Consider the following 18,608-nt stretch of genomic DNA (forward strand, 5'->3'; position numbering starts at 1 on the left):
ACTTACCAAGAAGAGAACCTAGGGCAACAGCACGTACCCCAAGCATTAGCCAGAAAAAGGTAAACAGTAAAATATCTGAACGAGAAAATCACATTCCAACTGGACCCCCCCACCCACCCCCACCCCCCATGGGACAGTACCCCAGACCCTGGAGGGGAGGGTATAGGGGTAGGGGTAGAGGATATTACAACTACAACCCCAATTACAACCCACATTATGGCCCAGCCATGTGGCAGGGGGAATGGCGGGATTGGAGGGAACCCTACAAACCACCCATGCCAGTGTTTCAGACCAGCAGGGGGGGCTGGAACAGGAACCCCCAGGAATCTGGAGGAAACACAAATCAAAGAGAAAACGAGGTTGTAGAGGGGGAGGCAAAAAGGAAAAGAGAAAATTAGGTGAGGGTATTTTTAACCTAACAGACGTAACTTTCACCCAGGAAGAATTATTAGTACTAGATAGCGGAATTAAATATGCACCTAGTGCAAGTTTTAATCAGTTTGAAGCATTTATAGATTTACAAAAATTCATTAGAAAATTGAATCTAAAGAAACATTTCTTAGAAAAAGGAGAACCCCAACACCAACCAATGGAGACAGGATACAAGCATAGTAATTTGAGGAACAAATCCACGTTCAACCCCAGGTCCAACACTAACCAACACATAGAAGTGTTCAAAAGGATAGTGGAGAAAGAGATCAAAAATATTAAACCACCAAAACAAAATAAAAATAGAATATGGCAGGGAATAAAAAAACTGGAAAAAAGGAAGAACATAGTGATACGCCCAGCCGATAAGGGGGGAGGGATAGTGATCCTAACAAAGGAGAATTACTATGAGGAGTTGGGGAGACTGGTTAATGATCTAAGTACATACCAACCCCTCAAAAAGAATCCCAATAAAGAGCTAAAGAAAAAACTAAAAGAATATCTGAATAAGGGCATAGCAGACAAAATCCTAAACAAGAAGGAAGGGAAATATCTGCTGACAGAAGCACCAAGAGTACCAGTAATATACCAAGTCCCAAAAATACACAAAAACAAAATCAAGCCACCAGGAAGGCCAATAATTAGTGGCATTGAATCGGTGCACTCTAGGTTGGGGGAGTACTTAGATGTGTTCCTCCAACCTATAGCAGGAGAGGGAAAAGCATTTCTTAAAGATAGTAAAGATGTTATTAACAATCTAAAGGATGTAAATGTAGACAGCTCCACGCTACTGGTAACATTAGATGTGGAGTCTCTGTACACCAACATCAAGCAGACAGATGCCCTGGCAGCAGTAGCATGGGGAATGAAAAACCTATCAGACTTGCAATTAAAACAAAGAAAGTTCATCCTAGAAGGACTAAGAATGGCCATGGGGAACAATTTTTTCTGGCACAACCATAAATATTACAGGCAAATTAAAGGAGTAGGAATGGGCAATAAGTATGCACCGAGTGTGGCCAACATCTTCCTAAGTAAGTGGGAGGAGGAGGACATTTACGGAAGATGCTGGCCACATTTGCTGTTATACAAACGCTACATTGACGATATTTTGATAATATGGAAGGGAAGCCGAGAACAGCTGGAGGAGTTTATCCAATTTATTAGCGGCAACAAGTATGGGGTCAAATTCACTGCTACAGTACATCAACAGAAAATTAATTTCTTAGACCTAGAAATATATAAAAATGGGAATAAGCTTGGAACCAGAACACATTTTAAAGAAACGGATCGGAATGGATACATACCGATGGGGAGTTGCCACCACCCTCAGTGGAAGGCAGCTATCCCGAAAAGCCAGTTCATCAGGATTAGGCGGAACTGTGACCGAATGGAGGACTATTTACAACAAACAGATATTCTGATAGACAGATTTACAGACAAGGGCTACAAAAGAAATGTACTGGAGAATATACGTTTAAAAGTGGCTAATATGGACAGGGAACTAATCCTGAGTAGCAAAGTAAGAAAACACAAGCAGGATAATAGCATACCGTTCATCACGGGATTTAACACACAATACAAAAAATTAGAGGATATCATAAAGAAAAATTGGTCGATCATTAGCAGTGACCCACAATTAAGTAAGGTATTACCCCGGAAACCAACATTTGTATATAGAAAAGCAAGAAGGATCAGAGACAAAATAGTAAAAAATGTGCCAGACCCCCCCAAAGATTTCTCAACACTTTTTAACCAGAAAGGTTTTTTTAGATGCAAGAAATGTAAAGCTTGCAGATCTACTAACCAGAATGATAGGAAAATCACAAGTTTTATGTCAAACACCAAAGAGCAAGCATATAAAATAGATAAGTTGATAACATGTTGTAGTACCCATGTTACATATGTACTGGAGTGCAGTTGTGGATTACAGTACGTGGGCAGAACAACTAGAGCCCTATCAGTAAGAATAGGTGAACATGTCAGAAACATCAAAAAAGGATTCAAACACCATAGCGTATCAAAGCATTTTAGAGAGGTACATAATAGAAACCCCCAACATTTGAAATTTTATGGAATAGACAGAGTAGTACGTAATTGGAGAAACACCAACATGAAAAGGGAAGTTTCAAAGAATGAAACCCACTGGATATTCAAATTGGACACGATGAGGCCACAGGGGTTAAACGTGGAGATTGATATAAATTGCTTTTTAGAAGATTACTAAAAAGGAATTGCTAAAAATAGAGGTTTTATTTTAATCATAATTTTTCATTTTTTTCATTTTTTCATTTTTTATTTTTATTTTTATATTTATTTTTATATTTTATTTATTTTATTTATTTTATTTTTTATTATATTTTTTTCATTTTTTTCATTTTTTATTCTTATTTTTAATTTTATTCTTATTATTTTTTCATTTTTCATTTTTTATTTTTTATTTTTTCATTTTTTCATTTTTTCATTTTTTCATTTTTTCATTTTTTTCCATTTTTTTCATTTTTTCATTTTTTCATTTTTTCATTTTTTCATTTATTATTTCTTACTGATGGTTTTATTATATTTTTTTATTTTTTTATTTTTTCATTTATTTCTCATTAGTATTTTAATTTTATTTTTATTTTTATTTTTATTCCTATTTTTATCATTTAATTTTTAATGTTAGCAGTTCAAACATCTTCTCTTGGTAACTAAGATAGTTTTAAGTACTAACCATAGGTTAATGACTAAATTTAATAAAGGATAGGGGTGTACAGGTATTCTGCTAAAATAAAGTAATGCGGAAGTTTTTTTGCTGTTTCATATTGTAAATCTAGTAACAATAGATGCGTAACAACATGTATTAGGATGTTTTAAATGTTTTAAATGTCATATAACCCAAGGGCCAAAAGATTTAATTTCATGTGAAAGCCTCTCCAACAGATGGGGAGGGGGTAGTTGTAAATATATCCATACATTTTCAGGACATTAGGAATCAAATCGCAATAATAAGATAGAGTAAGGAAAAGGGTATGCGCAACATACAATTATAAGAATGGGCTAATACCCACAGTCAAAATGGCGACAAGTGGGAGGAAGTCATACTAGAGAGTAATGTAAGGGAATGCCCATAATCAAGATGGCGGCAGGGGCACTTCCGCCCAGGTTTAATATAAATAGAACAGGAACCAACCAAATAGCAGCTTCCTGATGACGCAAATTGCGAAACGCGTAGAGGCTGCTGGGAAACACATACCCACGTGATCCAATACGAACGGGATTGGTGAGGACGCGAACAGGCAAGAGGGGAGGAACGGAGGTCGCACAGCACACATAGGCGAACTAGGTGGCTATACCTACCCGTCCCTAACTGTTGGAATAGCTTTGTGCCGGCTGGGGGGCACACATAAATGTGAGTGCACAGTTTTTACTTTGTGTTTATAATAAACAGTATTAACGGTATTGCGCGATGATCGTTTTTATTCATGTTTCATGAGGAACATTATGGTCCAATTATATCTGTTGAAGAAGTTCCCTTTGAGTGGAGTGGTTATCCCCATGAATGAACCAAAGGTGTAGTTTTAAAGGAATATCCGGTGAGTGGCCAATCTCACAGGTGGAGGTGGAGCACTAAGTCACTAGCACATTGTATTATTACAAGCGCACGCCAATCACGGCAATTGACAGAAGATTTGAACGTATCACTGGGAGACTTTGCTATGATGTGACACACATTATTGAATTATTGAACTTTTATAAATTTTATAATTTTTGATATGTAAAAAAATCTTTATTGATTGCATATGATCTTAGGTTGTATATGGAATAAGTTTGCACTTTATAGACAGGATATAAGCGTATTTAGATGGAAGCAGCGCATCCACACACACAACATATAGAGCGCATACTGTTATTGCTAGACCAACCTCACTGTAAATGGCTGCAGATGTTGACAGGTCTTTGACATAAGTTGCACTGATTACTGGGACTCCTCTGAAATGCTACAAAAACATTTAATAGAGTAGTGCCCTCCAGGATTAGAAGAGATTTCACTGTCCTTGTGATGAATTATGCTTGACTTAATTTAAGCTATCGTGACAAATTAAAAATATTTTGTTCCTAATTTAAAGATGCCCTCTGGGCTTCCGTGCAATTCACTGATGTGTAATTGGATGAAAGGGTTGTTCAAACGCATCATTATTTTATAGCCCGCGGATGACCTTTTCTGTGATAGAGAAAAACCATTATGCTTGCTTCCTCTTGCATTCGGGGTTCATACTCTAAACAAAAAAATGTAAGCCCTGTCTTTATAAATGGTTTGTATTATGAAATGGCCACTTTCTAGCATTTTAATTAGATCGTCTATGTGGATGTCTAAGTGCCTTTGGAAGCACTATAAAAAATATTAATTCCCAAGTTATAACTATTAAAGGTATGCACCGGTCAAAATAAAAAAAATAGGCATCGAGAAGCAAACAGGGAGCACATCTTAATTGCTAGGGCTTGCTAGGGATTTTTTGTTTCAGCCAGACATTGCTGTAACCCTCTGGTCCCCATCCCCCCCCTTCCCATTCTTGATGGTACCTGCAGCTTCCTTACTGCATCTTACAGTGATGATTGATAGTGTTTTCCCAAGTTTCCCACAGGCACCAGCCATATTGAGACCTGTTTTATAACTCTTATTAGTTCAGCAAGCCAGGGGATCTTTGGTCTGGGGGGTAAACACAAATAACTGTCCATTTTAGGGATAGATTTCTGTGTAGCTTGAGTAGTCTGCCATTGTTCCACTGTGGGCATTGTAAGAGAAGGCAGTTCTCCGCCATGTGTGTGAATAAGTCAAGTGTGATTTTCCTGAAAGGCCTGTAGGCCCAAGAGAGCAAGTCTGAGCAATGTGTAGGCAGCTGCCTAAAATGTCATGTGTGTGTGTTACATTCAAGAGTTACTGTTCAGCGATGTAATGGATAAAATGTTGTGGTGTGTCTGCCATTTGGCCTGTGCAGCTTCCCATAGCAAAGCAGAGTAGAGAGGTTGGTTATGATAGTAAGAAGAACCATATACAAATAGATGCAGTGTTGCACCTAAGTGGAGTCAGTCCTTAGCGGGACCCTGAAGTAGGACTGTTAGTGAGCCATGTACCATCAGTTGGAAGCTAGTACGAACTAAAAGTATGGGACGCCACAGTATAGCCATGAGTATGATTCATGAAGAACTACAATATGGAGATGACAAAGAATTGTACGTTTATGCCATTTATTCAGTAAAAGAAGTTGCTAGTTAAGTAAATTGTGTAGTCTGATTTACTGTGTGAAGTCCTACAGTGTATAGGAACAGGGAATGAAATGTAGGCCTTCATGTTCACCTCAGGGTGATGGAAAGTAAGAGGTAAAAAGAAAAGAGGAGCAGCCAGCTTAGGAGAGGAGGTGGTGGTGGCCAGTAACAGGGGTTCTGTCAGTGGGGTGGACTGGTGGCTGAATGGTCTAAGGGTCTAAGCAGCAGAGACTCTATGTTAAGGACGGCTGCGTAGCAGAATCATCATATGGGCTGGGCCTGGGCGACTGGTGTGGGAGGCCTTGTAGAGTATACAGCAGCTTCCCTCCTTGCCTTCGGGTCAAAACGAAAGCGTAAAGTCTAACACGTGTGAAGAATTGGTGCAGGAAAATCAGTGTTCAATGCCATTTCCCTTAAAATTACTCTGTAGTCAGTGCTGGAACAGGTGTAACTGGCAGGTGAGAAGACGTTATCCTTCCGGTTTGGAGTTCAGTAAGGTGCTTTGGCCTTCAGCCACGATGTCTGTGCTTTGTAAAAAATATGCCCATTTCTACCTTATTTCACAGCACCGCTTGGCGCTCATGTGACTCCTCGTTGCTCCCTCTCCAGATCTGACAGCTAGAGCGGGAGGGGCCGAGAATCCCCTGCTGACATCAGTCGGGAGGAGGAGAGAGCCAAGACGTCAGCCGGGGAGGAGATGAGGAGAATGCCGAGACTTCAGGAGGGGAGCAGCGAGGAGTTACATGGGTGCCAAGGTAGTAATGGCCATATTTTTTACAAACACTGGAGCATAGGACGCTTTCTAACAGAGAGGATTGCATGTAATTTACACAGTAATTTCAGCAGCAGGAGGGGAGGGGAGGGGTGGGCACTGTCACTAGCTGACAGGCAGGGAGGGAAGGGGGGAGGACAGAGGAGAGCTGCGGATGACGGAGGCATGTAAACTGACCAGGGCTCAGCAGCCTTGATAAACCGTGGTTAGATTACAGAGGGAGGGCAGAACCAGGCAGGATCAGCCAGGTATTTCAGGTAATACAGGGAGCCAAATTACACGACACAAGCCCTGTGCTGTATAACATGCTTTAAAGTAACAGGATCCAATTGTTTTTTTAGGGTTACAAATGCTTTGATGCAGAGAGTGCATCAAGGTAAAAAAACATTTAGCCTTTAAAACCACCTAGGCCAGGTTCACACCTATGCATTTTTTTGGAGCTTTTTGCTCTTTGCAGGGGAGTGTTAGATGAACTAGCAGTTTGAATACACTAACAAATTGAAGCTGAATTCCTGCTAACACTTTATAAGTAGTTACAGCAAACAGTTTTCTTCATTGTGGGATAATGGGCAGTAAATAAATAAAAGCCGACCCTGTCAGTGGTAAATGGTTTGTCTCAACCGACTAACTGCTACATTTGCAGAACAGCTTGTTATGTTGAAAAACAACAGACTTACTGGCCAGATCACCAGGTAAAAATAAAAGAAAGAAAGGTTAAAAACGAAAACAAATACAGCGTTCACATTTAAGAATTGGTAAGCGGCAATATAATGTTTGCTTTAAGGTTTAATACCTCTTTAATATATTAAAAATGTTTTGTTTAGTGGGGTGGAACTATAACTTTGTTTTTGGAAAAAGATCAATGAGTGAAAGAAAACAATCCATAGTTGGAGTATGCAACTAGTTTCATAAAACCAAGACAATCTCTTGTAAATTCAGTTTAATGAAACTTGGCACAGATTACTATCTGCTGTTTCTGTTTGTTCAGAGTGTGCATAAGAGTTTTAGGTATCTCTATATAGCTTTCCGATACTTCACATGTGCTAAGGTATGTCCTTCATGTAATACTTCACAAGAAAAATTTAGCAAAAAAACAAGCTCCATTCAAAAGCTTTGAAGCAAATTAAATAGGCACCTAGTAAAATTACACTTGGCTTTGCAGTCTTATTCTAGGCTTCTGGGAAGATATTGGTATTATGTGTTGGCCATGTTGCCTTCAAAAAGAAAACACAGCACTGCCAGCATTGCAAACAAAGTCAAGAAAAGTTTATTTTTTTGCTGGAGTTGATCTTTCTAATAGTGGAAATTGAGTCATTTTTTTTTTTTTACTCTGAGTTTGGTTATTCTTAGTTCATTTCAAATTAAATGTTTTATTCATAGTTTTTTCATATGGAGTTGGCAGTGCCTTGTCACAAGATGCTATAGTGCTCAGCCACCCTGAGAACTCAAAGGAAGGAGCTTGGAACATGGGCACACTATGGACTGGGCTAAAAATTAAGGATTTCTAGGAGCCACAATGATTTATCTAGAAGGCAGTAAGGATGAGCTCAGGCGTGTTGGCAACTCCACATGCCCGCGCCCGCCAGGAAGCTTAGGCCCCTTTCACACTATACGACTTCAAAGTCGTGCGATTTTACCGTGATTTCACAGCGATTTTACTGCGATTTTGGAGGCAGTACTACTTTGTACGACTTTGCCACAACTTTGGAATTAACCATTCTCAGCTTGTGCTTACAAAATAGTGCTGAAATCGTGTCTATGTTATTCAGGTACGATTTGCATGCTACTTGATGGAAGTTGGACCAAAGTAGTGCAGGGACTACTTTGAAATCAGCACAACTTAAAGTTGTACCAATATGAATGGTAGTCATTGAAAATCATGGAGAATGACTTGTTATACGATTTTGCAGTACAAAATCGTGGGACAAGTCGTATAAGTGTGAAAGGGGCCTTACACTCCGCAGCGCTAATCACAGGTAGCAAGACATTTCCCGAACTGTGCAGCTGTGGGAAATGTGTCACTGCATGTGATTAGCGCTGTGGAGTGTCAGCTTCCTGGCGGGCGCGGGTACGTGGAGTTGCCAACACGCCTGAGCTCATCCTTAGAAGGATGATCAAAGATACAACTATGTTGGTGTCCCTTGTTAATTTTACATTGTATTTTTTAAAATGTAACTGCCTACTCCCAAACTGTTATTTGAAGTAAAACACATAGCCCAATATTATTCTCCACATTTTTTTTTGTGCATTCAAAAAAGAAACCAAATAAAATTAGACATGCTATCTGCCAATAGCACTTAACCAAAAAGTGCATTCTGTGCATCCAAAAATATAGAAAATATACCAAATCAAATCATTATTCAACCAAAAAATAAAATAAAAGCCTCATGCATGTGTCCTGCTTCTTAATATAGAGGGTCAACAATGCCAAGAGTTGGTGAAAGCAGGAGTCCGTCATCCGGAGATAATTCAGAAAATCATCTGGATTATTCTCCTGGAGCTCCCTCAGCAAAGGCAATATGACAAATCCTCCTCCTCCTGTTCCTGGACTGGACTTGGGTCAAAGCAATAATTCCAAGGCCAATAATAAATAACACGTTATCTCCTCCGATTCTGCAATATGGCTGGTTGACAAACGGCCATTCAGAAACGAACTGAAAAGTGCAAAATGAAAAGTGCGAATCAATACTCACCAAACTTCTACTAACACGAAATTAGCAGAAGGAGCCCAAAGGGTGGTGCTAAAGAGCTGAAACACCATGTAATTCGTCACTACGTTCGTGTTTGCTGGCCGACAATTGTGTGCTGTTTGTGTGCAAGACAAAATCCAGGCACACGCCTTCGGACAAAAGTCAGAGGTTTTGTCTGCGGAAAATCCGATCTTGTGTACGAGGCTTTATAGTTAAACTTTTTCCAGCTATGTGGCCTACAAAACACCTCCCTTTTGGTTTGGGGAAGGAAAGAGAGGGAGGTGTTCTATGGTTGTGTCCTAGGGTGACAATGTTGCTCCTCTATAGATATTGTACAGTGAGGAACCATTGTCATCCTAGGACAAGAAATATGTTACTGGCAGGCTCCCCAGGTGAAGATAAACTAAAACTGAAAAAAGAAAACAAATGCAGCCAGTCACCACATCCAAGAACTGGTTACCTGCAATATATTACATTTTTGTTTTTGGGTGTAGACATGCTTTAAATTCTTCCTATATACATACCATGGTCAATTGTATAGCAGATTATAAAGATAGGGGTAATTTAATGTGTTTTTTCATAATTTTTTTTTTAGAGGAAAAAAGTATGTTTATTGAAGTTGCTACATGCCATGCAGAACTGTATTAATGTATGAAATACAGACTGTCATTAGCTGTCAGTGCTACACCAGACATAACAAATATACATTCTTCCAGACAAAGTATTTATACTTGGAGACATTCATGGGAATTTCCACATGGAGTCGACCAGTTTCCGTTTCTATCTTTGGCTTCTATATAAAATCTTGGCCTGACTTTAAAAATAGTGCAGAAATTTCCCAACAGCTCCCATGTCGGGGCCAAGTTCAGAAAAGACCTACATGTAATGTGAAAAGGAACACAATTTATCTGCTGCAAAATCATTAACGATGATGGGTTGCCAGCTCAGATGAGCATCAAGCTGCCGAGTCAGACTTGTCTTGGCTATGTCTTCTACCTACACGCTGTGGAAATGGTTTACTTATAATGAATCATAGTGCTGTGTGGTCATATAGTTCCCATGTACGGTCCCTCGTCCATTTCCAATTCTTTATAGCTGTTACACTAATACATGTGGACCTGGGGCCTCTGATCAGGAGAATCAGCATGTGGTCCATAGTTTCCTGTATTTATGTGAGTGTGATACTTATGATGATAAAAGCATGGGAATAGTAGGAAAAATAATAATGGTGTGTTTATTATCTCCCCAAAAGGATAGAGAAGTTCTTCTGAATAAATCTGCTGTGGAGACATATGGGTTCTGCAACTGTTACCTTTCTTCTGAAAATGCCAGTTGCCTGGTTATTATGCTGACAATCTGGCTTACAAATTTTGAGTCACTGACCTGACTTGGTATATGCAAAATCAAAAGAATTTTTAGAATTCTTTATTTGCATACATGTGCCAGATAAATGACTTACAATGTTGAAGCAAAAGGTCAGTTTTAGACTGCTGGGCAACTAGCATTTGCAGAATGAGTCAGTAATGGTAATGGTAACGTCGGTAATGTTAGCCTCCATGTTCCTTTTTGAAGAAGTTTTTCTTTAAATTGAACCTGTATTTTCCCATGCAGTGCAAATAACAGGTTTGCCTAATTGACACCCCTGGTTGGAGGCAATTAAGCCTGTTTTAGCTTCAATCTGCTAATTATTGTTACTCTGGTGTGACATCTTTTTGAATTGCACCACTTTGTTTTTTGTTCACTGCTTGTATTTTTTCCTTTTCAGACTGCGGATTGAATGTACATAAACAGTGTTCCAAATACGTGCCCAATGACTGCCAGCCAGATCTGAAGCGCATCAAGAAAGTATACAGCTGCGACCTTACCACCCTGGTGAAAGCACACAATACCCCGAGGCCCATGGTAGTGGACATGTGCATCCAGGAGATTGAGCAAAGAGGTTAGCCATTTATTCCTGTCTATTACTTCTTCCGAATATACACCGATCTCAAAGGTTGTATGGTCCTTATCTCTACTCCCCTGAGATCAATGGGCATTGAATTATCACAAACAAACCCAATTATAGCCATCATGCTGTTCTCCTATTATACATAGACCTCAATCTGTAAGGCAACAGCCATCGTCATTATTACAGAGCGTGTAAGCAGACAGTATAAGAGATACCCCTTTCTCAGCTTATAATTGCCTGAGAGATCCTGATAAGCCTTCTGTTGGGTGATTGATGCCTGTGTGGCAGAGATTACTGATGTGGACTTTTCCACTTTACAGTCATTATCAATGTAGATCATAATCAATTGCTGTTAGAAACCTATAAAGAAGCTTATCTCTACAAATCTATACGTTATGTTTTGAAGTAAGGGAAGATGAATACTGTATATTCATCTAGATAATGTTACTAGCAGTATGATGTGCAGTTCAGAAAATGACAGGGAAAGTAATCGGGAGGCTTGTTTAACATAGTACTCTTGAATACCCGTATCCTTATTTCATGATCTATCATAATTCCTTAGGAAAGAATTGCTAGTATTGTTCCATAGCAACAAATCTCTCCTTTTTCAGGGTGGTTTCTGTGTTGTGTGCAATCAATTCTGAAGTATGGGTTATTGTAGAATACATTTGTGTGCTTTAATTACTAAATCTCCATTTATTGGTCTCAATGCGGAAACTGCCCTTTTCCCATGTTCTAGTTTTACATTTCCCCCACCTCCCTCCTTCTCTGGCACCTAGTGACCATAGAGGCCTGGAACAATAATTCTAAGCAGGAAAAAGCGTTTTTCACAAGAGAGTAATAGGGAATTCCCCAGGCTGCACCTGCAGGACCCACTACTACTTCCCTCCCAGATGTGAGCCATGTTTAATGTGCAATGCACACTGGAGTGAAAATAAAATTTAAAAAAATTGTTTGCATTTGATTAGATGATGAAGTCAGTAGAGCTTCACCTCATTCACTAAGCTAGGTAAAAATTCCCTTGCAACGTGAACAGTCTTTTTGCCTTTAATAAATTAAAGGATAAGTTCACCTTTCTGAAAAAAAAAAAAAGCACATTCTTTGCAAGTAAAAAAATGTGCATTTATTATTTATTTGTTTCATTGCACCCACATTCAGCATATCACAAGGCAATCTCAGGCTCCTGCACACTGTCAGTGTATCTGTCTGCTTGTACGTCGTACAGGCAAGCAGTCACGACAGGAAGTCTCAATGAACTATCTAGAGAGTGCCCACTAGCACCCTGGTAGTTCATTGAGAACTACAAGTTGCCAGACTCAAAGGCTGTCGGTACATGTAGTTCATTCACAGAATGAATGCTGTGGCTGTGCGGGCAAAGCCCCACAACACTGAGTTCTTTTTAATTGAAAGGAAATTGGTGAGAAGCTACAGGAGTGGGAACTTGTTACATTTTCTACCCTAAAAATGGGTGGAATATGTAACATGTTCCCAAAGGTGAACTTATCATTTAACACCATGCAGTCAAATTTGGCCAAGATCTGAAATAATATTGAACATTTCCAATACATGTACATACTCATTACTGCTCACGAGGTCACTATCAAATTGTCACAAGCCATGCTTATCAATCAGGGGCATGCTGACAATTCCAATTTTAAAGCACTCACTAAGAGATTTTGTACAGCTCCAGACCACCTATGATTTTCATATAACTAGTGCTGTATACTTGAGATCATTGTAATTAGGAAACGATGCATGTTGCACTTTTGTGTGGTATGTAAACCGTGACCCAGACCGTGAAGGGACGGCATGTGTACAGACACAATTTTGTGGCCTAGGTATAGCGCTGTGCGGTGGGCAGTGAACACAGAGTCCAAACTTGGCAATAGCATTATATTGTGCAAAAGTTCAGCAAGTACAAACAGACCCAGCACACCAGCCCTGAGCCACTTACACCCGTGAGCATATGCTTAGGGGGGGACAGGGATTATCTAATTTGGCAGCTTCAGGGAAAAGGGAAAAACAACGTTGATTGTTGTAGGTTCTCTAAACATTATGATTAATGTTTCCTCTACTACTAGTCTACAGGCACCCAATAAATTTGATTTTCATATATGTGGATCTTCCTAATGGGATTCCAAAGTGAATCTTTCAACCATGCAGACACAAAAGTATAGCCTATAATAAGTATATATACAGTAATGAGGTAGAGGCAACTTATCACTTTTTATTGATCCTTTTCTTCTCTGTAAAGAAGTGCAATGAATGTTTCACCATGTAAACCTTCACTAAATGTGCTTTGTAGTATCAATGGGCTTGATATTAATGCTTTTGATGTGCTGTTCACATACATTAAAGTATAACTAAAGGCAAAACAAATTTATTTTTATTTGTTTGGACAGAATGGAGAGGGATTAGAATACCTTGCTAGTTGCTATTCATGTCTGTGCCCCCATTAGGGAGATTTCCCCTCTCTATTTGTCCTGTTTACCATTATCATTGAAAATGAAAAAAAAAAAAATGTTTGGGTTGTCCCCAGAAAAGTAACAAAGGAGATGTTTTCCAATGGGGACACTAGTTTTGGTGACCTAGGGAGTGCAAGGCATTCTCTTATTTGCAGGGATTTCCTCTCACGTCTTGTTTTAGCTATGGGGCACAAAGTGTAGGTAATTTTCAGCAGATGTTTTGTCTTCAGTTGATCCCAATGCATTTCTGTTAAATTTCACTTAAGTAAGAATTAACATTTTTCAAAATATGCAACGATGTAGATGGATGTATTGCATTTGTGTCCTTTTTCTGCTTATAGGCTTGAAGTCAGAAGGCCTGTACAGAGTTTCAGGTTTTACAGAGCACATTGAAGATGTAAAAATGGCGTTTGATCGAGGTGAGTTATCAGTATATATTATAAAGGGGAATGAATTTTGTCTGTGTTGTGCTATATATAGCAAAAGGTAAAGTTTTCTTTGTTATACCAGTTTTACTCTTTCCTGTATCTCATACCAATTTTACTGTTATGCTTGGCAGTATAAAATTATTCTTTGACAATATAATAATAAAAGACAGCAATTTTTCTGCCATATAAAAATACATTTTACACCAGGTGGCTCCATACATGTCATTGAACTCAAAAGCGTTCTCTGGTATAATTTAAAGTCTAACTTTATTTAGTTTTGAATAGGTGGTGAAGAGTTAGAACCATAAGTAGGTAGAAAATGTGTGTACATTGTATGAATGCATGTAGGCCCCCATTAAGAGTCAGAAGGGTGCTGGGACCCCTCCCACTGTGCCATTCACCACTGCACTACCTACATTTAGGGCAGGTGAAAACCAGTAGGCTTTCTTCATGGTGTGCTAAATGTTCCACTAGTCTGCTATTGACCTGCATCTCTATACACAGCGAATACGTGTTTGTAATTGAATTAGGGAAGAAATGTTCTTGCAGAAGGACCATTGCTAAAAACAGATTAAACTGGTTAGAACCTCTGTTATGTTTTATTATTTTCTTTGTTTCTGTTGTTAAGACTTTCTCCCTTCCAGAGTGGTCATCAGGATAGAGAGAAGATGAAATCCTCTCCATCAGAACATGGACATAATAAAAACCTGATAAAGATTCTCCCACTCCCACACAATCCACAACTAAAAAAAGTTATGCTTGAGTTTCACTTTAAAGTATATCTCAACCCAACATTTTTTGCCTAAATTCTGGCTGCTTTGAGTGAGGAATTTTCAAAACCCGTCACTGTTTTGTTTTTGTTTTGATTTGTTTTTTTGCCATCTCTGGCCCACTGGATTGATTTTCCTTCAATGTATAACATGAAGGCACAACAAGAAGTGATAGGTAAGTTTGGGAGATGCCTTATTAATCTGATCATAGATAATTACCTTTTTTTTTTTTCAGTCCACCTAATTCCTCCATCCACACAAACAAGGTGGATGGAAGAATCCCCCCCGCTAGGACATTGTATTCTGACAAGACTCGGAGCTGTCAGAATACACAGCTGATCAACAAAAGTTTTCCACCTTGTTCATTCAACAGAATTCAACCTTTCGATCAACTTCTTATGAACGGGATGGCCACACACTGACCAAAAGTTCGGCCGGACCCTGCTTGATACATCTATAGCCACCTTTAGACTGTTGTCATTGGAACAAGTGTCCCTTATGTAAGATTTCACTCCTATTTCAACTTTGGCAACTACTCACAATTTTGGTTTCTTTATCACTTTTCAATCCTAGTAATAGTAGTCATCAGGACAAAAAGAGAGCATGAACCTCTCTAACTGGGAAATAAAAACCTCAACCAACCAACCCCTCACCACTCTATCCAAAACTAAAAAAATATATAGACTAGAGATGCTCTTTAATGAAGCAGTAATCTAGTTATGGGTTCATTGAATGTCATGGCAGTTCTGCTTTTTTTAAATATATTCTTATTTTGCAGGGACAAAACAGAAAGCTACATGCAGCTTTGTTTTGTGAGAGGACTATGTCTGCCTATAATAAGCTGCCCTTGTGTAGATGCTGCAGGGCCAATAGTAGTAATGGAACTTATACTTGTTAAAACCATTCTAGGTTTAAGGTGATTGTAATGCTTTTCAGTTAAAGATCTGTTTTGTTTCACATGCTATTGGAGTCAGTCAACCTGAACAAATATAAAAATAAGGATTTATTTTTTTCAAACTTTAATTTGCTGTATTCTGTATTCTTATTCTGGGCCTGTGACTCATCAGCATTGAAGTCAGGCATGGTCAGGCAGTTGGCATCTCCAGAGCAAGGCCAGCAAGTCCATGTATTTTTCCCATGTCTGCAATATTTAAGATCATCAGTTTAAAGGGTTAAAACAAATCCAAACAGAAATGCTTTGGAGAATACTGGTTTTTATTTACTGATCTGACTGCTAATTTTCCGAAACTCTCTTGCAGAGCTCTGTGTGCTGATATTATCCCACACTTCTAGATTGCATGGAGCAGTCAGTATGTCCCCCATTGGCCACTTATGTTCCTTCAACTAACCTGCTTGTCATGCTTTATCCTGCCGTGACTGGGGGTTGATGGGGAAAACCACAACAGGCAGCGAGAGAACATGCTATTCAACATACACACCAGAGGTGTTGTCTAGTATTGGTGCACAGAGATCCGTCTCAGCTAGCCAGTGGACAGATAAATATAAACCTGCTTCTTTATACTGTTGCTGTTTGTTTTTTTCTTAAGCCCCTGATAGAGCCACTTTAAACTACATATTCTGTTATGCGAAACAACCGAAAACAGTGTGAAATTGTGCTTCGGCTGCAGTTCAAAGGTCCTATCTCAACCCAGGATATAAACTATGGACCAGTATAATGCTGTGCTCATTGATTTGTGCAACTGACGTTGTTCTTTAACTTATTAAACACAATTTTTAATAGTCCTCAATGTACCCAAGGTTTTTTAAAAAAGCCAACGCAATATTACGTGGAAATACTTTTCCACTATAGAAGAAGTGAAGGGTATTCTTGGTAAAGAGCATATGGATTCAGTTTCAGCATTACAAAATGCAAGCCATTTGGAAATCTTTGTAAATGCTATTTGATATTTGTAATCCATCTCCTTAGTACCAATAAGGTGACTCTATAAAATATTTAGGTTGACGTCTGTTTGGAAAATGGTTTTAGCTTTCACAAGGAGTCCTGCCTTTTAGAAAAGGAAATTCTCATCATGTTACTGTCATTATCAACACAGAGAAGGGGAAATTATAAAACCTACAATATTTTCTGCTACACATATACGCTATGACATCACAAAATGTAGTAATTTGTGAAGTGGAGATGTGAATATTTTATACTCTCATAGTCACACTGAATAAAATATTTAAATATATAAAGCGCTGCATTATAAATATATATAAAAACAGTGTGCCGATTGAATATATAATGTTGCTATATTACTATAAAAAAAGAATATACTGTATATGCAAACACAACAGTTGTGAGTCTGTAATTATTAATGACCAAGGTAACCTGTGCAAACAAATCCATAAAACAAACCACAATGTCCAACAAAAAAAAGTCTCCAAAAACAATTTGCAAAATAAAATCCTATTTAGACATGCACATGAAGTCCGTGACCAGGGACCCCCAAGGATATATGCTCACCTTACAGATGGACCCTTAATACAGAGGTCAATAGAGCCTTAAAACAAACAATCAGGGATTTAAGGTTTCAACTGCAGGTGGATATCCTATTTAGCATGTAAACACTCTCAGTAGATGGTCAATGAACTTGGTGGTAAATATAGCTTCAGAATCAAGCTCAAAGAAAAAAGCCTCATAATGTACACTGTAAAAATATTTTTATTAGTAAAAAAACATATATGCACTCAGGTTTGTAAACCAGAGTAACAGGCATAAAAAAAGCAGCCACACCCCCTCGTATCGCAATGCAGTCGCAGGGTGCAGTCAACCGCATTATGGGGAGAACTGTAAAAGCTGGCAGATCACTCACAAGCTCACTCTCTCTCCTGGAACAGTTAAGCTCATTCCTTTCATCATTGTGCCGTCTTCATGGCCGTTTCATCCTACATATTTCATCATTGTGACATCATCAGGAGCACCTGATGTCACTTAAAAAGGCATAAAACAGAGCTAAACCAATTTAGGAGTGAGAGTGAGTTTGTAAGTGACATGTCGGCTTATACAGTTCTCCCCATAGCACAGCTTGACAGCAAGCTGGATTGAGATGTGAGGGGAGTAGGTGGTTTGGTACTTTTTTATGTCTGGCACTCTGGTTAGCAAACATGAGTGCATATATGTTTTTTATTAATAAAAGTATTTTTACAGTGTATACTATAAGGCTCCCATTTTTCTTTTGAGCTGGGCTTGGTTCTGAAGCTGTATTTACATCGGAGTTCATTGACCATCTATTGAAAGTGTTTACATGCTTATGGGATATTTACCTGCAGCTGCCATCTGAAATCCCTGGTTGTTTTAAGGCTCCATTGGCCCCTCTAATGAGAGCCCATTTGTAAGGTGAGCATATACCGTAAGATGGCCTAGGCTATAAGAAGATTGCCAAGACCCCGAAACCGAGCTGCAGCACGGTGGCCAAGACCATACAGTGGTTTAACAGGACAGGTTTCATTTAGAACAGGCCTCGCCATGGTCGACCAAAGAAGTTGAGTGCATGTGCTCAGCGTCATATCCAGAGGTTGTCTTTGGGAAATAGATGTTTGAGTAGTGCCAGCATTGCTGCAGAGGTTGAAGGGGTGGGGGGTCAGCGCCACACACTGCATTAAATTGGTCTGCGTGGCTGTCATCCCAGAAGGAAGCCTCTTCTAAGGATGATGCACAAGAAAGAAACAGTTTGCTGGAGACAAGCAGACCAAGAACATGGATTACTGGAACCATGTCCTGTGGTCTGATGAGGTTCAGATGGTGTCAAGCATGTGTGGTGGCAACCTGTTGAGGAGTACAAAGACAAGTGTGTCTTGCCTACAGTCAAGCATGGTGGTGGGAGTGTCATGGTCTGGGCCTGCATGAGTGCTGCTG

The 18,608-nt window shown here is 39.1% G+C and overlaps 1 protein-coding gene across 4 annotated transcripts in view; it reads left to right on the forward strand.

Moving 5' to 3' along the window:
• The window catches only part of CHN2 (chimerin 2), a 466,205-nt gene that overhangs the window by 417,428 nt on the left and 30,169 nt on the right, over positions 1-18,608 (forward strand). For all 4 annotated transcript variants that reach the window (XM_073630167.1, XM_073630169.1, XM_073630168.1 and 1 more), the window contains exons 9-10: positions 10,904-11,077; positions 13,893-13,970. In XM_073630167.1, the coding sequence (XP_073486268.1) occupies positions 10,904-11,077; positions 13,893-13,970 (252 nt within the window). The remainder of the gene's footprint in view (positions 1-10,903; positions 11,078-13,892; positions 13,971-18,608) is intronic.

The sequence above is a fragment of the Aquarana catesbeiana genome, linkage group LG05, assembly GCF_042186555.1.
Source record: "Aquarana catesbeiana isolate 2022-GZ linkage group LG05, ASM4218655v1, whole genome shotgun sequence".
In the NCBI taxonomy this organism is placed as follows: Eukaryota; Metazoa; Chordata; class Amphibia; order Anura; family Ranidae; genus Aquarana; species Aquarana catesbeiana.